General features: G+C 54.1%; 3 protein-coding genes across 3 annotated transcripts; 1 reads left to right on the top strand and 2 right to left on the bottom strand.

The window, feature by feature from the left end:
* PV07_08028 (uncharacterized protein) lies at positions 1-2,348 on the bottom strand. The gene is made up of 2 exons (XM_016395153.1): positions 1,781-2,348; positions 1-1,728 (listed from the first exon to the last, which is right to left on the bottom strand). Exons 1-2 carry the CDS (start codon positions 1,940-1,942, stop codon positions 283-285), a joined length of 1,608 nt encoding a protein of 535 aa, XP_016248572.1. The 5' UTR covers positions 1,943-2,348; the 3' UTR covers positions 1-282.
* Positions 2,349-4,072: 1,724 nt separating this feature from the next.
* On the bottom strand, positions 4,073-6,038 carry PV07_08027 (uncharacterized protein). The gene is made up of 2 exons (XM_016395152.1): positions 5,020-6,038; positions 4,073-4,769 (listed from the first exon to the last, which is right to left on the bottom strand). Exons 1-2 carry the CDS (start codon positions 5,390-5,392, stop codon positions 4,261-4,263), a joined length of 882 nt encoding a protein of 293 aa, XP_016248571.1. The 5' UTR covers positions 5,393-6,038; the 3' UTR covers positions 4,073-4,260.
* Positions 6,039-10,445: 4,407 nt separating this feature from the next.
* Positions 10,446-13,699, top strand: PV07_08026 (uncharacterized protein). Its single transcript, XM_016395151.1, has 10 exons — positions 10,446-10,471; positions 10,528-10,901; positions 10,997-11,301; positions 11,487-11,727; positions 11,781-11,851; positions 11,909-12,022; positions 12,076-12,158; positions 12,208-12,252; positions 12,321-13,003; positions 13,066-13,699. The coding sequence occupies exons 4-10, from the start codon at positions 11,587-11,589 to the stop codon at positions 13,501-13,503; spliced, it is 1,575 nt and encodes a 524-aa protein (XP_016248570.1). The 5' UTR covers positions 10,446-10,471; positions 10,528-10,901; positions 10,997-11,301; positions 11,487-11,586; the 3' UTR covers positions 13,504-13,699.
* Positions 13,700-17,206: the final 3,507 nt, after the last annotated feature.

The following is a 17,206-nucleotide window of genomic DNA, read 5'->3' as shown; positions in this document are numbered from 1 at the left end:
CTCTGGACTCAGATTGATGATGCACATAAACTTGTGTCCCCTCTCAAGCGGTGTAGCCTTCAAGCGAGACTATTCGTACTGAGTGGTGTGCTTGAACTCGGTTAACGTCCTAACACCCAGATCTTTCAAAGCAGTAGTGGTGCCATATTCGAAGAAAGATATGATCAATTAACCAACTATACTTGCAGTAGTGCTACGACCTCCTTACAATGAGCAAGGCAGCTGAGCTAGCCAGATGCAACAGATTGCGCTTCAGATCCGAGCCCTCCCCATCCAATCCAATCAATAAAGGTACGTAAACTCATCGTTCTTGCGATCAGTGAGATCCAAAAAGGCATTCTCACCCAGCCTCTGCCCGACCTCCGTCTCGTCCATGGCGACGTACTTGTCTTCCATCGAGTGATCCTTGATCTTGGCGGCCTTGCCGTTCTTGACCCGTTTTCTGGACTGCAGCTTGTTCAGGAAGATCAGGTTCGCCAACTGGATGAAGATGACGGCGACCATCGTGACGAAGATTGCGAGAACCTTGCGCAGGCCGGGATGGTAGGCGGGCGCGTCCTTCTTGTTGAAGAGGAGCGGGCCGATGATGTTGCCGGCGCTCGAGCCCGCGTTGTAGAGTGACATGATGACGGATTTCTTGGTGCTGCCGGCGGTGTTGCCAACGATCCACGAGACAATCAGCGGGTTACCGCCAAAAAGGAACGCAAGGAGATAATAGGCAACCAAGAGCCCGGCGGTGGAACCTGAGGTGCGCGGGAGAACGTAGAGAACAGCCAGACCAGCAATGACTGGCAGCATGAGACCGGCAAGGACAAAGGACTTGAGCTTCGCCTTCTGAGCTGCGTAGGAAGCGAGCAGGATGACAATGAATTGCATCGCACCGAAAGGCATATTGAGCAGTGACGTCTTGTATTTGTCGAAGCCGACACCTTGGAGAATGAGTGGGCCAAACGTGTTGGTGACCGAGGCGCCCACGTTGAGCAGGAGAGAGAGGCCAATCCAGAGATACGTCTTGGGCTCCAAGGCCAGCTCGAGGATGTGGTCCCATTTGTATTCGCGGTTGCCTGTGCCGGTTTGATTGGCACGAAGGCGTTCAATGGCCTGAGCCTTTTCGTGTTCCGTCAGAAATCGCGCCGAGGGAATGTCGTTGTCGAGGAAATACCAAACAAGTGGGGCAGAGACGATGGTGACAAGGCCGACGAAAAGGAAAATGATCTGCCATTCTTGCAGAGTATGCGAAGGGATATGGCCCAGCCCGTAGGAGAGCGCTGAAGCCGCGATGGTGGCAATTCCGTTGGTACCGTACCAAGCCGCAACGCGAAGTGGTTGCTCTGCGCGGCGATACCATTGGCTGGTGATGACGCTGAAAAGTGGTAGACAGCCGGCTTCAAACAATCCAAGGAAGAACCGAGCGGCCAGAAGCGAGCTATAATTATGGCAGGCGGCCATCGAAGCTTGAGCAATACCCCATCCGAGGCAGAGCGCCGGCATGAGGATGCGATGGGGGACTCGGACAATCAGGAAGGACGAGAATGGCTGCCACGCTAGTTGTGCAATGGGGGCAATAGATCCTAGAAAGGAGTATTGGTCCCCGGTGAGGTTTGTGTCTGTTGTGAGGCCGAAAAGAGCGCCGTAGCCGAGGACGGACTTGTCGAGAATCTGGAGGAAGTAGACCCAGACAAGGATGACCAGGATGACTTTGTCGGTCTTGCGCCGGATGCGTTTGTTCTGGCAAGGCATGTTAGAGTCGACATTACTGCATAATGATTCGCAGACATACATCTTCTTCGGTCAACTCCACGCGCTGGTCTCCCACAATAGCAAGAGCTCGGTCGGCGTGCTTCAGAGAAGCCCGACGCTCGGTGATGTCTTTGGACGCGCGACCCGACTCGACATCTTCGGCATGAGCCTCGCGCACAGTTTTGTCGTCAAAGGTGGCCATCGTGAAGTCGACTCGACACTTGGTAGGGTATTTCGGAATGTCGCTGGCGTATCCCACGAAGACCTTGGGGTAGCTTGGGGAGAGAACAAACAAGGGAGGCGACAAGAAGCTATTTATGCACGCAAAATGTCGCCCTCGCCTAGGTGGAAAGCAGAAAACGAGGTCGAGAATTCCGCAGGTTGAAGCTGGACGAAGATATCACACAGGTGTGGGGTCTGGGCGCGCATCATCCACCCTTCATGGTCCATCTGGCAAAGCCCGAGAAATGCGCGGAGTGCAGTAGCCAAGCATGTTGTCTGGGGTTGAGCTCTTAGACCGGACAGCTATTGGAGAGACTCAAGCCACGGCAGGGATGGATGACATCTGATGGGCAACCCCGCAACTGCGATCGGCATTTGAACCAAGCAGGGAATTGGATGGAGGCACAAGAGTGCAGACGCAGAATGGGCGAAGGAATCCCGTCGGCAACGGGCCAGATGGCGGGGGACGGGCATGACCGGTAGCAGCGCCCGTCACGATTACCGTCGCCGTCACCCACCGTGGAGGTTGAGAGGTTGATACGGTTCGTACGAGGCTGACAGCACACCTGCCCTTTCGTCCGCGCCGTGGGGGTGGGGGTGGCGCCATCCTACGACGTCCCCCACGACTGCGACTGCGCACCATCTGGACATGGCCAGGCATTGGTGGCGTGGCGGTGGACACATATGAAGAGTCGATATCCCCCAAGGAACCTGCTGGCCAAGGAGACCAAGATGAAGAAAGCGCCACGGCGAGGCTGAACAGGGCAGTCGGACTCCACTGGTCTCGACGCGAACATGTGCGCTGTGAAATGAACAACAGGTTTGGATTGACCTTAGCCAGGGAAAGAAGTGGTTGCTTGTCTACCGCCATCCGCTCAAGTGACTTGGTCGCGCACCTGGAATGGCGAACTCCTTCTCCTCCTGTTCAAACATCCTCTCTCGTGTGACTATCCACCTGTCCAACAGAGAACTGACCCAATATTGATATCAACATACGACATCCGCCCACGCTGGCCCTTATCGATCAAGATGTGCCCGGCGTGGGCTTCGGGAGGTGACATCATCTTCTGGGGGGATAATCTGGGATGTGGATGTTAGCAACATCCTCATCTCGCCGTGCTGAAACTTCGACTTACCCCCAACCTCGTGCTGGTGAGCAGCTCCATCTATTCAATCATCACATGTCGAAAGGGGTTGCTGGTCATTACCGATATTCGTACCCGTTTCTTGGATGCCGGCGAAGGCGTTTGCTGCTGTTGACCCACACTAATCCCGTACTTCATCCTCCACCGCTTCTCTTGTTCGATCCTGTTCCCCAAAGCCCAAAGATCTCGGTCTCCTATACTCTCTACTGGCACAGAGATGCCTTTCAGCAATTGGGCTTTCTGCAGTGCCAAATAATCAAAGAGGAGCATCCCCGCGGTGCCTAGCACTACCGCAGATCCTATGGAAATAATCCTCATCGTTTCATCGTGTGACACAGGCATGGCTGTTTCGAATAGGTAGGTTCGATTGACGGTATTATTCGTTGCGGACACTGGAAAGGCTAGGAGACGTGGTCGTCTTGAATGTAGGGCGATCTCTGTAACTATCACGATGTACAGCACCAGGAGAGCCTGTGGTCTGTTGCGGTGTCAGACTGATGATGATGTCCACCAAACAAACGAAGACTTTTCTTCTCCCGCAGCAGGTCGTGTATTTGACGACGCGACCGGACTTTGTGATCGAAGGCCACCCTCTGAAGGGTATGAGATGGTTTAAATACCTCGCCGAGGACGGTGGACATGGCACAAAGTTCGATCCAAACAGGGAACCAAGTCAAATGTGAGTTGGGTTGTGGTTCTTGGAAGGACTGGTCTTGGCCTGGGAGCCATGGTCGCCACCGTCAGAGACTTCCTGAGGACCTGCGAAGTTGGTGGAAGTCGATTTCTTGTTGAGATAGACCCCGCCGATTTCAGTCTGGTTATCATGGGCGTCCTCTGGCGACTATTTGACGAGCAGAAACAGACGAGCGGCGAAGCATTTTAATCAACTTGAAAAACATACCCAGGCAGGGGCGAGTGCGTTCCTGCATCTACCTCTGCAGAGCCTGCCATGAAGGAGCTCGTCAAGTGAAATTGGCAATCGATCAAGTTGAAAAGGGAAGTCAGGACAGGAGCATCAGACGGCGGACAGACAAACAAGAACAACTGATGAAGGATGGTCGCCCGTGGGAACCTTGGTCGTGGATAGACACGATGAAGATGACTGCCGGCGACAACTTGATCCCAAACGTCAAGAACGGGGTTACCTGTAGTTCTAACCATCAGTACTCTTCTTGGATTCCACTCTCATCTTCCACTCATCCCAGTCGAACACCCCGTGCCCATACGTCCACGATCCCGGCTCTCTATCTGGGACGACCACACCTTCCTTGTCCTTGAAGAACACCAAGCCGCCAGGCACTTCTCTCAGGGGATTGCCTTCCCCTTCGCCAGAACGGCCGACAGGTCCGACGTCAAACCCGCAGGCCTGGTAGAATCTCTCTTTGCCATCTGCGGCGATGACGCTGCAGGCGACGCCTTCCCTTTGTGCTTGCCACATACACAGCGTGACAAGTGCACGGCCCTGCCCTTGGTTCTGATACTTGGGGTGGACGGCCAAGCATTCGAGATACCAGCACTCGGAGCGTGGGCCTGTCCAGATGTGGTCGAGATAGTTGTAGGAGCGTTCGATGATGTTCTCATCCGTCGGTGACGCCGCGCGATTGGGCGAGAGCCATGCAACAAGTCCCATTACCAACTGCGTTATGGGTCGAAGTAAACGTCCTGCAAGATTCGTCAGTTAGCATCGTCTTCTAATAGAAAGACTGAGTGGACGCGGAGACACAGTCTTTGATCTTGGTGGCAAGCAGCATGAGCTGCGAACCCTCCAATCATGTACCACAGCCCATGTCTTGCGCCTCATCGCCAGCCAAAATTCCTTCTCATGAGAAGCGGCGGACTATGTGTCCCCTCTGAGTTTGTGCAAGTACTGGGAACCAAACTGGTGAAAATAACATCTTGAAGAAACACTTACTCGGATCCCACCAGGCGTAACCCCAACCAGCCTCATAGTTCTCCCTCCAGCTAGGAGCCATACGGCTCCAATGGGCTACTCCGGTCACGATTTCTCCCCGTCCATCTTCAGCAGGTACTGTTGTCACAAGGAAAACATGGCTGGGGTCCCACCAGTCGACGACGAACCGGCGATACCAATACTTGTCGACATCGCCAGGGTACGACTTCCGGTAAGGATGGATCAGGCGGCCGAAGAGTACATCGTCGTCAAAAGCAAGAGAGCACACGCGTGCTGCGGCGGAGAGGTCCGAAAACCGTGCCCTCCGGGAATCGAATGCCCCTTGAGCAAGGAATGACGACGGAGACAAGGGACGTGTGGTAGTGGGAGCCATGGTGACCGTTTCTTTTCGGCAATGCTGCTACTGGTTTGGCCGTGCGGTGACCAACGGGCCCATGTGGCTGCTGAGTCGAGCTCTCCACAACTCGCGTGCAAAATCAGGGTACTGGAAGTTTCTCCGCGACTGAGAGGTGTTCGGCTGGAGTGTTCTGGGCTCTGGGTGCTGCTGACGGTGGAGATGTTGAACGACAGGCGACCGACAGTTGTAATATGCGTATCCCCGACGGATATGGTATTGATTGGCCCGTACACGAATCCTTCGATTATGCTTTGCAATTTTTCTTCGAGCGGTTCCGAGCGAAGGTGCAAATGTAAGCACGATTACGGCCAGCTAGGCAAAGAAGATTGATGTGCTTGAGAAGCTATGTTGGTGCGACCGCTACAGCAGTTAGCTGCGGTTGTCTGCCCGGAGAGACTCCGCCCAACACTCAATGAGGTTCTCCTGTGTCGGTGTGGAAGAATGGCTGTTGGGACGGTGAGATGGAGTCACCTTGGGCGACACTGGTCTGTTTGAAGCCAAAGGTCGTCGACCACGACCACTTCCGATGAGGCTGGGGACCAGCTTTCGATATATGTCAGGCTCTTGAACTAAGCCCTATGTGCTGAGTGAGCGGAAAGCTAGGAGTGATACGCTGGAGATGGTTCCCGTTAGGCAAGGTCTGATGGTCTGGTCTCGTGGTTCGTGGGGTCCGAGTTGTAGGATGCGAGGACTTGTACCTGGCATGCTGGTTAGCTGCGTTGGGGCCCCGTCATGGTGCGACAAACCACCTATCCAGGGCACCATCAGCCTGCTTGATGAGCCAGGGTATCGTTGGACTTTTGGCGAATCCTTCTACCCAGCTAGGCGGTGGATCGATGGGTACAGTGGCTGCCTGGGTGGAGATGCCGATGCCGCTCCACAGCACAGGGCAAAGAAGGACAACGACAACTCAGAGGAGAGTCCAGCACCGACGTGTTGAGAGGCTGGTGAATTCAGAGACTGGTTGTGAGGGAATCTTGGGGGATGTGTCCATGGCATCACCCCCTACTACTCGGCACAGGCACAGGTACACGAGCTTGTGACAAGTATCGAATCTGGTAACCCGTCTCCGATCCCCGAAACTCTCTCTAACTACGGGTAACAACCAAACTTGCCGCGGGAAACGCACGCGACTGTCCTTCGTCCACGCCCCGTCAGAAAACGAGTCTCTGCCCCTGTGGAGCGACTTGAGGGACAGTGCATCGGTTGGCAGGCAGCCATGCCAACTAGTGCCACGGGCGCCTGCGCCATTTCGGTAAAGGCCGGGCGTCGCCTTGTATTTCCTCGTTCCTGGTCTCGTTTGAGACTACCGAACTACACGGGCAACGGGGACGGTGATATTGGTTAAAGAGAAGACGCCGACTGGATGGGTACTCATCTGTCACTGGGTGAGAACCAAAGTCCCCTGTTAGGGAGCCTGCAGGTGCCCGGCTTGTTGGTCGACAACATTGTCCACGACCAACCCGGTTCTCCCAAAATGGCAGTGATATTCAAATCCTACGTCGCTTAGGTACAGACCAAATGAGTGCAGTGTATACCAAACATCCCCTCTTAGCACCCCGAAACCCTCCAATTTTGAAGCCGTGAGCACACCCTCCTGCGCCTTCGGGCCCAGCCCGATGTCTACTCCGAACCCATCAATAACCATCCCAGTAATTGACCGTGTACCGTCCAGAACTGACCCGTGCCCAGGCGTCAAGCTCTCCCTTGGTCCGTTTCGTAGTGGACATTCCATTGAACGTCCTTGCGGATGATGTGATCTTGACTGCCCCCGCTGTCGATTGAATCGTTCTCTCGCATCAAGTTCACCTTGTTGGCGCCGGCATCTTGCTCGGGGACCGGCGGATACTGCTCCGCGTCGTGGTATGACTTGCCCGCAGACCGTGACTTCGCCGTACCATTGCCTGGGACGGTGCCCATCTCGTAGGTATTCATAATCCGCCCCAGCCGTCCGGATCCACGCCCAGATCCACGCCCAGAGCCCCGTCCGGAACCGTATGCCTGCGTCACAGAAGGATCGAGTTGGATGCCGAATCCGCTGCTGAAGCTTCGCACGAAGGACTTGAGGTTGGGGATGGTGGCCGAGATGAGCGACCAGCACAGCTGCACCTGTTGGATCACGATGACGGGCACGATCGCAGTGCCTGGATTGTCGGAGCCGGTATAGTCGGCCACATAGTGGAGGTGGAGGATAGACAGCATGGCCACACTGTGAGCTCGTTAGCACGGCTGCACCTTGATGCGAGCTGGGTAGACTCACGGTAGGCGGAACGCAAAGGCAAGCACAACCTGACATTTCATCGTGAAGGCCAGGTTAACAGGCCAAACGACGAAGACTGTGATCAGGACCAAAATGCATTCTGTCGCCACGTCGAACGCAGTGATCAACTGCCAGCGAAGGAACTAGGACGCCATTAGCGCGTCTTGAGCGTAGCATTTGATTCACATGCTCACCTGGTCGGCGCATTGCGCACGGTCTCCTTGAATAAATCCCGGAATGGAACAATTGACCGCGACGGCGACAATAGACAAGATTCCCCAAAGGCCCATTCCACACAAGACAGCAAGGCTGATCCAGTATAAAACTTTTGACCGCAAATCTTTTGCTGATCGCGGGCCGACCAAATTGAAAAGCCTCATCATCAAACATAGTGTGGAAGCTTTCGCCGTGGCAGCCGATATGACGAAGAGGATTTGGCCAGCAAAGGTTGCCTGCGTGCGTCAGTAACCCGTGCACTGGAGATTTGACGAGGTAGAGGTGCATACTCGGCTGGCTTTTGAAAGCTCGTCCTGACGTAGAAGCTCTTGCGTCTTTCCCAGTCCATGATCCAGCCCAACTATCACCGCAACAACCTCTCCGATCTGAATTGCCTGCGTCCTCAGTCAGCATGCCTCTACAATACCATTCAAGATGTCTTCTCACGGTTGCGGCCAGGGCAAGGTAGTCATCCAATCCATACATCTTCCACCTCAGATGCCCTCTCAACGCCAATGTGACGACCGAATAGATGAGGCATAGCAACGTCGCAATCCACACCGACCCGGCGTGGTCGTCGGGAGTAATCGGGGAAAAGCGATGACTTGCCATGATATCCCCCTTTTTCTTGGTCGACGAGCTATAACACCGACAAGAATAAGGAAGAAGACTGGGTCGTGATGGAGATGTTGTTTTGAGTAACAGAAATCCGCACAGTGGTCGACAAAGAGCAACAAGGCTGGACTACGTGCCCTCCTCCACCATAGCGCAAATGGCTGAAGGATAGTGCAAAAGTACTTAGGACGTCAAGGCGATGTGTCATAGAATATCAATTGAGAATCGAGGTGGGTTTTGTAACTGTATAAACTTCAGAGAATCATGCTTTGAGGCGGGATTGAATATGCCCTTCTCCTCAAGGCGATCCACAGCCACCCCTGTTGACCACGCCGGAAGTTCAGCTTCGCCGGTTTTATCGATACACCTGCCACAGACTGTTTCGGAGGGGACCTGAAAGGCACGGACCAAAGCCGTGTTCTCGAAACTCTGATAAGTTCAAGAAGATGGGAAACAGCACTGGGGTTCTGGGTGGGAAGCATGACCGGGCAAAGCGCGATAAGCAAGAGGCTGCCAGGGAAGTATCAAGGAGACAGGTGGCGCACATGGCAACGGAACTGACGTTATTTGATATGCTGATCATTTCTTGGAAGGATGCAGGTCCTTGTGTTTACAGGGAAACTTTGGAAGGCAAACACACGAAACAAAGCTCGACCAATGTGTGTGGGTGGTGGTTCGCGTTGAATGACAGTTCTTGTGTCGCAGTTCTTCCATTGTCCTTTTGAGACCCAAGGAGGGCCAGGTGTGATGGGCGTGTGATCGGGCCTGGAGAGTTTTCATTCTGCTTGTTAGCAAATAGGCAGGCGTGGCGATGCTTGCTGGCGAAGTGCCGTGGTCGTCGAGTGGATGCTCCGCATGCATCAGAACAAAGATACTGCATCAAAGCCGAAGCAGCTAGCCTCTCGCTAATAGGGCTGTCCACTAACCAGTCCAAGGTAAGGGTGTTTAGGAGCCGGGAGGAAGAAGAGAGGGATACCCTGGCGAGCAGCTTCCCCGGGTGTCCTACTGCAGATCAGTCGCTAGGCAGGTTGGTAGAGCGCAGATGTGGTTCGTGTCCTCCTCCTCCTCCTTATCGGAGCTAGATTTGCTCCGAACTTTGGGAAAACTCTGTGTATTCAAGTCTCTGTGGTTCGTCCTCTTTTATTCCGACCCGTCATGGTGCAAGGGGAGAGTTTGACAATGAGCAACCTGCCTGGGCAGGCTTTCAACAGACCCGATCGACTCAACTCGCACAACCAGATAGCACCTTGCGCCACTGACGCCAACTTTTGGATGTGAAATTGGCCTGTCTTCTCCGTTCGCTTACCGGGGTGACTTAGGGCTGACTGGCAGGAGGGGTATGCTGTTAACTTGTATCAGTGAGCCCTTGGCTGGAGTCGAGCTTGGACCATTGCTTGCCTGAACCCCTCAACACCAGCTGTCAAGCCAACCTTGGAAACCCCTGAATGGGTCTGGAGACATGGAGACACGGAGAGAACAAGGAATCTGGCCTAGTCCAGGGTCCCGCCGAGAGCTGGAAATGCCAATGAAGGTTGCAAGGAAACTTCGGAAGCAGCGAGCAGCCGGGTTGAACGAGGAGTAACAAGCCTGGAGGTTGGGGATGCGTCCTGCGGCAACACAACCACCTGCAGCAAGCTGATGATCACATCCCCCAATATTCTCCGTTCGCTGCAGTAGTGGGCGCGAGAGATGGCTTGTTGCTTCCTTAGTCTATCTCGGTAGCGTCGAGGCGTCTACCCGGAGCAAAAGAGACTGCCGGACATGGCAAAGTGGTGATCCACACTAACTGTTCTGATCGCCATCTCTTGCCCACGCCGCCGGTGGACACCAAGTACTACTACTGGGCCTTGAGGTCGGCAATTAACGGGAAGGATGGGAAAAAGCTTCCCCCCGCCCATCGAAAGCATCTTTCTTGCCTTCACGTCAAGCACAGCTGAGCATCAGGTTGGGGATGCTTGACCTAGGTAAGTTCTCTGCTTGGGTCCCCCTGATGACGCTTCAGTGACTGATCGCAGCGCAGGAAAAGGGACGCCTTCCATTCCGCACCACCCTTGGCCGATGTGACAAGCGAACCATGGAAATGAAGCTCCAACAGTCCATCCGATCCGCTCACGAGGTTGTGGATGGCGACATTGCCGACTTCTCGCTTACCTCGACACGCTTACATGGCTCGATCCCCTTCCAACAGTGAGAAGTTGCACCGCTGTCCACAGTTGACAGCTCTGCGCCTGCTCTTACCAATTGGTCCCCCCCTTAGTCCCTACGGGCTTAGATGGTCTCGTCCAGGATGTCAGCGAGACAAAGATGGTGTGGTGTTTGACATTTCCAGGTCTTGCCTCCTGTGGGACCACGCGTGGCTGTCTCTCGCAGCACACTTTCTCAACCCTCGATCCTGTAAGACGTCCTCCTGCTATTGGGCCTGCTCGTTCCATATCTGCAGCCACCTCTACAAGCGTCTTCTTGTTCTCCTCTGACACGAACGTCTCTAGTTTTATTGACTTCGGGCGCCCTGTGGCTTGCTTAAGCTCGCGACCCAGCAGCCGGCTGCCCTCCTGATACGGTCTGTGCCTTGTACCTTGGACTGCGTTGAGAAAATACCCGACGAGGCACGAACGATCCTGAAGCATGGCTTAACTGGCAAACCCCCTATCATACAATGTCTCTTTGCTGGCAATTGGTCCTGGACCCTTTGACCGGTGCGAAGTCTGCATGACCCGATAAGCCACTTTCGTTCAGAGGTTGTCTAGCTTGCATTGGGACATGCATAAGCACGCTGGCACGCGAACAGACAAGAGTGAGTTCTCCTGCCTCTGCTCTGACCCAGGATGGTCAAGATCTGCACTGGCGACCACATGGGCCTTGTTCCTTGCTTGACACATGGCAACCAGTGCTCACCCCTCCACTTCTACCGCTTCCTTCGCGATCTTCTTCCTTTCTATCTCTCCAGCTTCGAACACCGACTGACTTGCGAGCTGTTAGGCTCTTCATTGACGACGTGCTATTCTAAAAGTTCAACTGCTGCTGCTCTATACAAGCTCCTCGTCCTCGTCCTTCCCTGAGAGTTGTTGTTACTATCACCATGACGGATCACAAGGAGAATGGGGTGGTGACATCCCAGGTTGACCTGGAGTCATCCAATGCGAACCTGTCGGTTGAAAAGAAAGGGACCAACGACGACCAACGGGATATGTTTCGCATGGGCAAGCATCAGGAGCTTCGCGTAAGAGACTCTCACTGTCCTCCAATACACGCCGCCATGGTTAACGCGCGTAGCGCAATTTTCGATTTGTCTCCATCTTCGGCTTCTCCATGATTCTCATGGCCAGCTGGGAAACGATGTTAGGGTCAGTGAAGCTCGAGATATCCTCCTGGCACCTGTGGATCTTACTGACTCTGGACAGCACATCCATCATTGGCTTGATCAACGGCGGCACTGCAGGAATGATCTGGTTGTACCTGGTGGCCTGGATTGGCTTCCTGGCTGTCAACACTTCAATGGCCGAAATGGGATCCATGTATGACAACCTGATTCAGCGGTATATCCAACCCTTGCTCATACTCTACCCAGGGCTCCAACATCTGGTGGTCAATATCACTGGGTCAGCGAATTTGCGCCGAGAACCTACCAAAAGTTCATGAGTTTTATTGTTGGTAAGAGTATCCCAGCTCCATCTTCGACCTATTTCTAACATGTCCTCAGGGTGGCTTTGTGTACTCGGCTGGCAGACAGGTGCGGCCAATACAGGTAAGAGGAACTTCCCGGCTATCCCCAGATCATCTCTCTCGCGGCAGATGCGCTAATTGGAAATATAGCATTTCTCGCCGGAACTCAAATTCAAGGCCTGGTCATCTTGAACTATCCAGACTACACACCTGAGAGATGGCATGGCACGTTGTTGACGTTCGCCGTAGCCTCGTTCTCAGTCTTCTTCAACACCTTTCTCGTCAAAAAGTTGCCGTTGGTGGAAGGGATCGTACTCATCATACACGTGTTTGGCTTCTTCGGCGTCCTAATCACCCTCTGGGTCCTGGGCCCGATCGGAAATGCAAGCGATGTCTTCACCACTTTCAACAACTACGGCGGTTGGAGCAGCGACGGGCTATCGGCAATAGTTGGCATTCTTGCCGTCATGATCCCCTTGCTCGGTGCAGACGGCGCCGTTCATATGTCCGAGGAACTTCGCGATGCGTCGAAAGTACTTCCCCAAAGCATGATCTGGACCACGGTTCTAAACGGTGCCATGGGTTGGATCATCCTCATCACCTTTTGCTTCACCCTGGGAAGCCTGGACGATACTATCGACTCACCCACGGGACAGCCCTACATTGCTGTTTTTTACAATGCGACACAGTCTTATGCCGGCGCATCGGTTCTCTCTGCCCTGGTCATCTTCATGGCCATGTTCTGCAACTTGTCGATTACAGCGACTGCGTCGAGGCAGCTGTGGTCTTTTGCCCGTGATCAGGGCATTCCGGGAGCTTCTTGGTTTGCATACGTATGTGCTTCTCTTTCTACCACATGTGCCGCAGAAGTGCCGAAGCTGATTGTGTTATATAGGTGCGACCAGGCTGGGACGTTCCGATGAACAGCATCGTGGTCTCCTTTGTGGTGTCCTGTCTGCTGTCCCTGATCAATATCGGCTCCACGATCGCGCTCAACAACATTACGTCGCTGTCTCTAGTCGCCATCCTGTCGTCATATATTGTCTCCATCGGCTGCCTCTTCTGGAGGCGTTTGACATATCAGCCCCTACTCCCGGCCAAGTTCACCTTCAGCAGACCAGTTGGTCTATTCTTGAACGGATTCAGCCTCATCTTCCTGACCTTCGCCTTCATCTTCGCCTTTTTCCCCGGCAATCCGAAACCAACTGTTGAACAGATGAACTGGGCCTCCTTGATCTACGGGGGCGTGATGGTTTTTGCCGTTCTTCACTATTACATCCAGGCCAGACATGTCTATGACGGCCCTGTAGAATATGTGCGCAAGCTCGTGTAAATTATGGACCATGTTGCTAGCCCTGCAGGTCAAGGGCAGGATCTGGCACTCAAAGAGGTGGGATTTTGCTGAAGTGGATGTTGCCGGACCATCATCTGCAGGGCTTTGTGGGTTGCTCGGTCAAGAGTGGGAACTGAGACGGTGCTATGTCTAGGAGGACCTGCGGGCAGATTGAAATAACAGGCATATGTAAAACCTCTTATCCCGCGGTAACCAGAGTGGAAGTTTTCCACGACAGGTCCAATCTCTCCTAATCAGTCTCACGTGATGGAAACGTAGATTCGGGTTCAACTCGCCTGGCTTCCGAACTTCCCTTGCGCCTCCTCGCGTAACAACCCCAGAACTAGGGACACGGGGGGCGCCCATGGGGAAGTGGTAAAAGCTCCCCAAGCCCATGATGCCCATCAGCCCAATCAGAACACGTCTCACCCCAGGGCTTCTCAGCTCCCTCGTGATATTTTCTTGATTCCATCAATTGCAGGCCCTTTCGATCCCGCCTTTGGTCCCCTGTATCGCTGTGATCTATCACGTCCAGCAATGGGATGATCGTGTCGGCCTTGGTCTGGTGATGACTGAAACGGCAAAGAAGTCGACTCGCATCCGCCAAAAAAGGCTGTTTTGTCAATCGTAAAGCCCTCTTCAAAGTTTAATCTCGTTGGCACATGGTCCAGGCTGGACTCCAGCTAACGGTCGTATCCATCGTGGAGGCTGCCCGTCCCTCCTTCGTGTTCTACCCCGCCATCTCAGGCTGGAATGTCTGCCCCAGTGGTGCCAGGACACAATGCCAGGAGACAGTGGCGTGTAACTATTGGATGAGTGGAATGTCAATTTCTCCGCGCGCAAGGGCATTTGATGCACTGAGTGACGTTGCCATGGCATGGGTGGGCATTGGAACGACCAGAGAAGAAGTTACTCCGCCCATGCAACACGAGCACAAGTGTCTGAGACAAGTCTAGAATTTCGTGTTTGAAGAAGGTGCGGCTGGGCAAGGAAAACAAAGGAAAAGAGAGGGCTATAAAAGTGTGGTAGGACTGGTGCTTGCACGTTGGGAGTTGTCCTGACACTTTTCCTCACTTCTGTTGTCCAAGTCTGCCTCCCTCCGTGAACCTCACCTCGCCTTGTGTCACCACCCTTTCCCCTCAAACATCCCACAGTCCCCAAGCACTCGCAGTCTAAACACCACCCGCACCCCTTATCGCAGCCACCAGGGCAAAAGCTATGGCTCCTCACGCGACTGAAAACGGCACCGACGCCACGTCCTCTTCGGGCGGCCTCGACTTCACCACCTTCTCCAACGTGATTGACGGCAAGCTCACGTCCACCGAAAAGACTCGTCATGGGATCAACCCTGCCACTGGGAAACCGAACCCTGAGGTGCCCGTCTCGACACCCGAGGACGTGGACAAGGCCGTAGCGGCGGGCAAGAAGGCGTTCAAGGCATGGGCCAAAACACCGTACGCGGAGAGGCAGAAGGCCATGCTTGCCTTCGCGGATGCCCTGGAGAAAGAGAAGGACGGGTTTGCAAAGATGTTGACGCAAGAGCAAGGGAAGCCGGTAAGTCTGAGAGATAATCAGCCACGTGCATACTCCAGCTCCTCGGCTTGATAGCTGATATGTCTCTTAAATCGCAGCTTCATTTCGCCGTCTTTGAGATGGACTTCACCCTGCAGATCATTCGCACCATGGCAAACCTGGAGCTCCCCACCGAAGAAATTGTGGACGAAGCCGATCGGAAGATCGTTGTTCGATACACGCCGCTCGGGGTCACCGTGGGCATTGTTCCATGGAACTACCCTGTCTTGCTGTGCTGCTCTAAAATTGCTCCCTGTGTCGTTACAGGCAACCCCATCATCATCAAGCCATCTCCGTTCACTCCTTATGGAGGACTGAAGGTGGTCGAATTGGCGCAGAGGTTCTTCCCACCAGGTGTCGTCCAAGCCCTGAGCGGAGACGACAACCTTGGTCCGTGGTTGACCTCTCACCGTGGGCCTGCAAAGATCAGTTTCACAGGCTCTAGCGCCACTGGCAAGAAAGTCATGGAGTCAGCAAGCAAGACCCTCAAGCGTGTTACGTTGGAACTGTATGTGGCCCTTTACAAGGCATCTCTGTATGGCCCAAGCTAATGAGTCAAACAGTGGCGGCAATGATCCTGCCATCATCTGTGATGACGTTAACGTCGACGACGTTGCCCCCAAGGTAATTCCTTGCCCTTCTCGAGGAATTTGGTAATAACAAACCCATTTCAGATCGCGACTCTCGCTTTCCTGAACTCCGGCCAGGTAAGACAACTTTCACCTTGTGCATTGCATTGAAATGGCGCTAACCCCATCAAGATCTGCCTGGCGCTCAAACGCATCTTTGTACACGAGAAGATCTTCGATCAGTTTCGTGACAAGATGGTCGAATACACCAAGACCTTGAAACTCGGCGAAGGGTTCGAGAAAGACGTCTTCCTCGGCCCCATTCAGAATTCCATGCAGTATGAGCGGGTCAAGGGCTTCTTCAATGACATTGAGAAGGAACAGTACAACGTTGCTGTCGGAGGCAAAAACCCTGATGGGCCGGGCTATTTCATCACACCGACAATCATTGACCGACCGAAGGAGGACTCGAGGCTGGTCGTTGAAGAACCGTTCGGTAAGTCACAGCTGTGTTGTAGCACGACCGGACCCGGAGACTGACCATCGGTCGAAACAGGCCCCATTGTACCCCTCTTGAGCTTCAGCACCGACGAAGAAGCCATCGAAAAGGCCAATAACACCACGTATGGTCTTGGAGCGTCCGTTTGGTCGGGCAACCTCGAACGGGCTTCGAAAATTGCCAAGGAGCTTGAAGCCGGCAACGTCTGGGTCAACACTCATTTCGAGCTTGATGCCAGAGCGCCATTCGGCGGGCACAAGGAGAGCGGCATCGGGACCGAGTTCGGTGTCGGTGGGTTGAAGTCATACTGCAACTCACAGACCTTGTACTTGAAGAAGTGAGGAGGATGGCTATGCAAGGATGGATCGACGGTCTGCCCGAGGCACAAGATAGCTACCGGGAAAACCGGAACGGGGCTTCACCTGGTACTTACTGTGTCCATGGTTGTCTTCAAGTTGGTATTAAGGTATTGCTCTGTATTCAGACACAGTTTAGCCTCACTCGAATGTTGAACAGCAGGTAGCGCTGCGGGAGCTCTCCTTGATAAGAGAAGTCCACGGAGTCCCTTTGTAGCCCCACACTCGGAAGATTTGTGCCGAGGCCGAGTGGCAGTGATGCTGGTAATTAGGGTGCCAGCTAGCCACTACTTGCGGGGAAGGCTGCGGGAAGGATTAATTGCAGCGGCCAACCTCACGCCTGGGCACCTCCAGCACCAGGGAGTAAACCAGCCCGGGGCAAGGGCGGGGGACTGCCCAGGCGCACCCAACACCCACGCCACATCTGGCATATGGCACCCCGGCCTTCGGGCGTCTCCCTTGGAGCTTGGTCACCACCAGTTCCTTGGAGACCCCAACGAGGGAAAAATAATCTCCAACCAGCAAACCTTCTTGCGGATTGGTCCCTTCCTTTCAAACCAGTCGCCATCCATCGTGTGTCCGTATCATCACTGTGTCTATTTGCGCTTCAGGCTCTCGTCGTCGAGCTCAGCGCAAGCCTGCGATCAAGAACATGCCGCCGCCGCCGCCGATGCGCCAATGACATTGGGACGACGGCCGTGGCAAGA

Source organism: Cladophialophora immunda (genome assembly GCF_000835495.1).
Source record: "Cladophialophora immunda strain CBS 83496 unplaced genomic scaffold supercont1.4, whole genome shotgun sequence".
NCBI classification, from domain to species: domain Eukaryota; kingdom Fungi; phylum Ascomycota; class Eurotiomycetes; order Chaetothyriales; family Herpotrichiellaceae; genus Cladophialophora; species Cladophialophora immunda.
This window is presented reverse-complemented; position numbering and strand designations above follow the sequence as displayed.

What these genes read in the sequence shown, in the direction of transcription:
- PV07_08028 (XM_016395153.1), bottom strand. Translation starts at nt 1,942, where the DNA reads ATGGCCACCTTTGACGACAAAACTGTGCGCGAGGCTCATGCCGAAGAT. An exon ending in TGGAGTTGACCGAAGAAGAT is followed by an intron (nt 1,729 to 1,780) that starts GTATGTCTGCGA and finishes ATGCCTTGCCAG; the next exon opens with AACAAACGCATCCGGCGCAA.
- PV07_08027 (XM_016395152.1), bottom strand. Translation starts at nt 5,392, where the DNA reads ATGGCTCCCACTACCACACGTCCCTTGTCTCCGTCGTCATTCCTTGCT. An exon ending in TTACGCCTGGTGGGATCCGA is followed by an intron (nt 4,770 to 5,019) that starts GTAAGTGTTTCT and finishes CGAATCTTGCAG; the next exon opens with GACGTTTACTTCGACCCATA.
- PV07_08026 (XM_016395151.1), top strand. Translation starts at nt 11,587, where the DNA reads ATGACGGATCACAAGGAGAATGGGGTGGTGACATCCCAGGTTGACCTG. An exon ending in GTTCATGAGTTTTATTGTTG is followed by an intron (nt 12,159 to 12,207) that starts GTAAGAGTATCC and finishes ACATGTCCTCAG; the next exon opens with GGTGGCTTTGTGTACTCGGC. An exon ending in GACAGGTGCGGCCAATACAG is followed by an intron (nt 12,253 to 12,320) that starts GTAAGAGGAACT and finishes TTGGAAATATAG; the next exon opens with CATTTCTCGCCGGAACTCAA.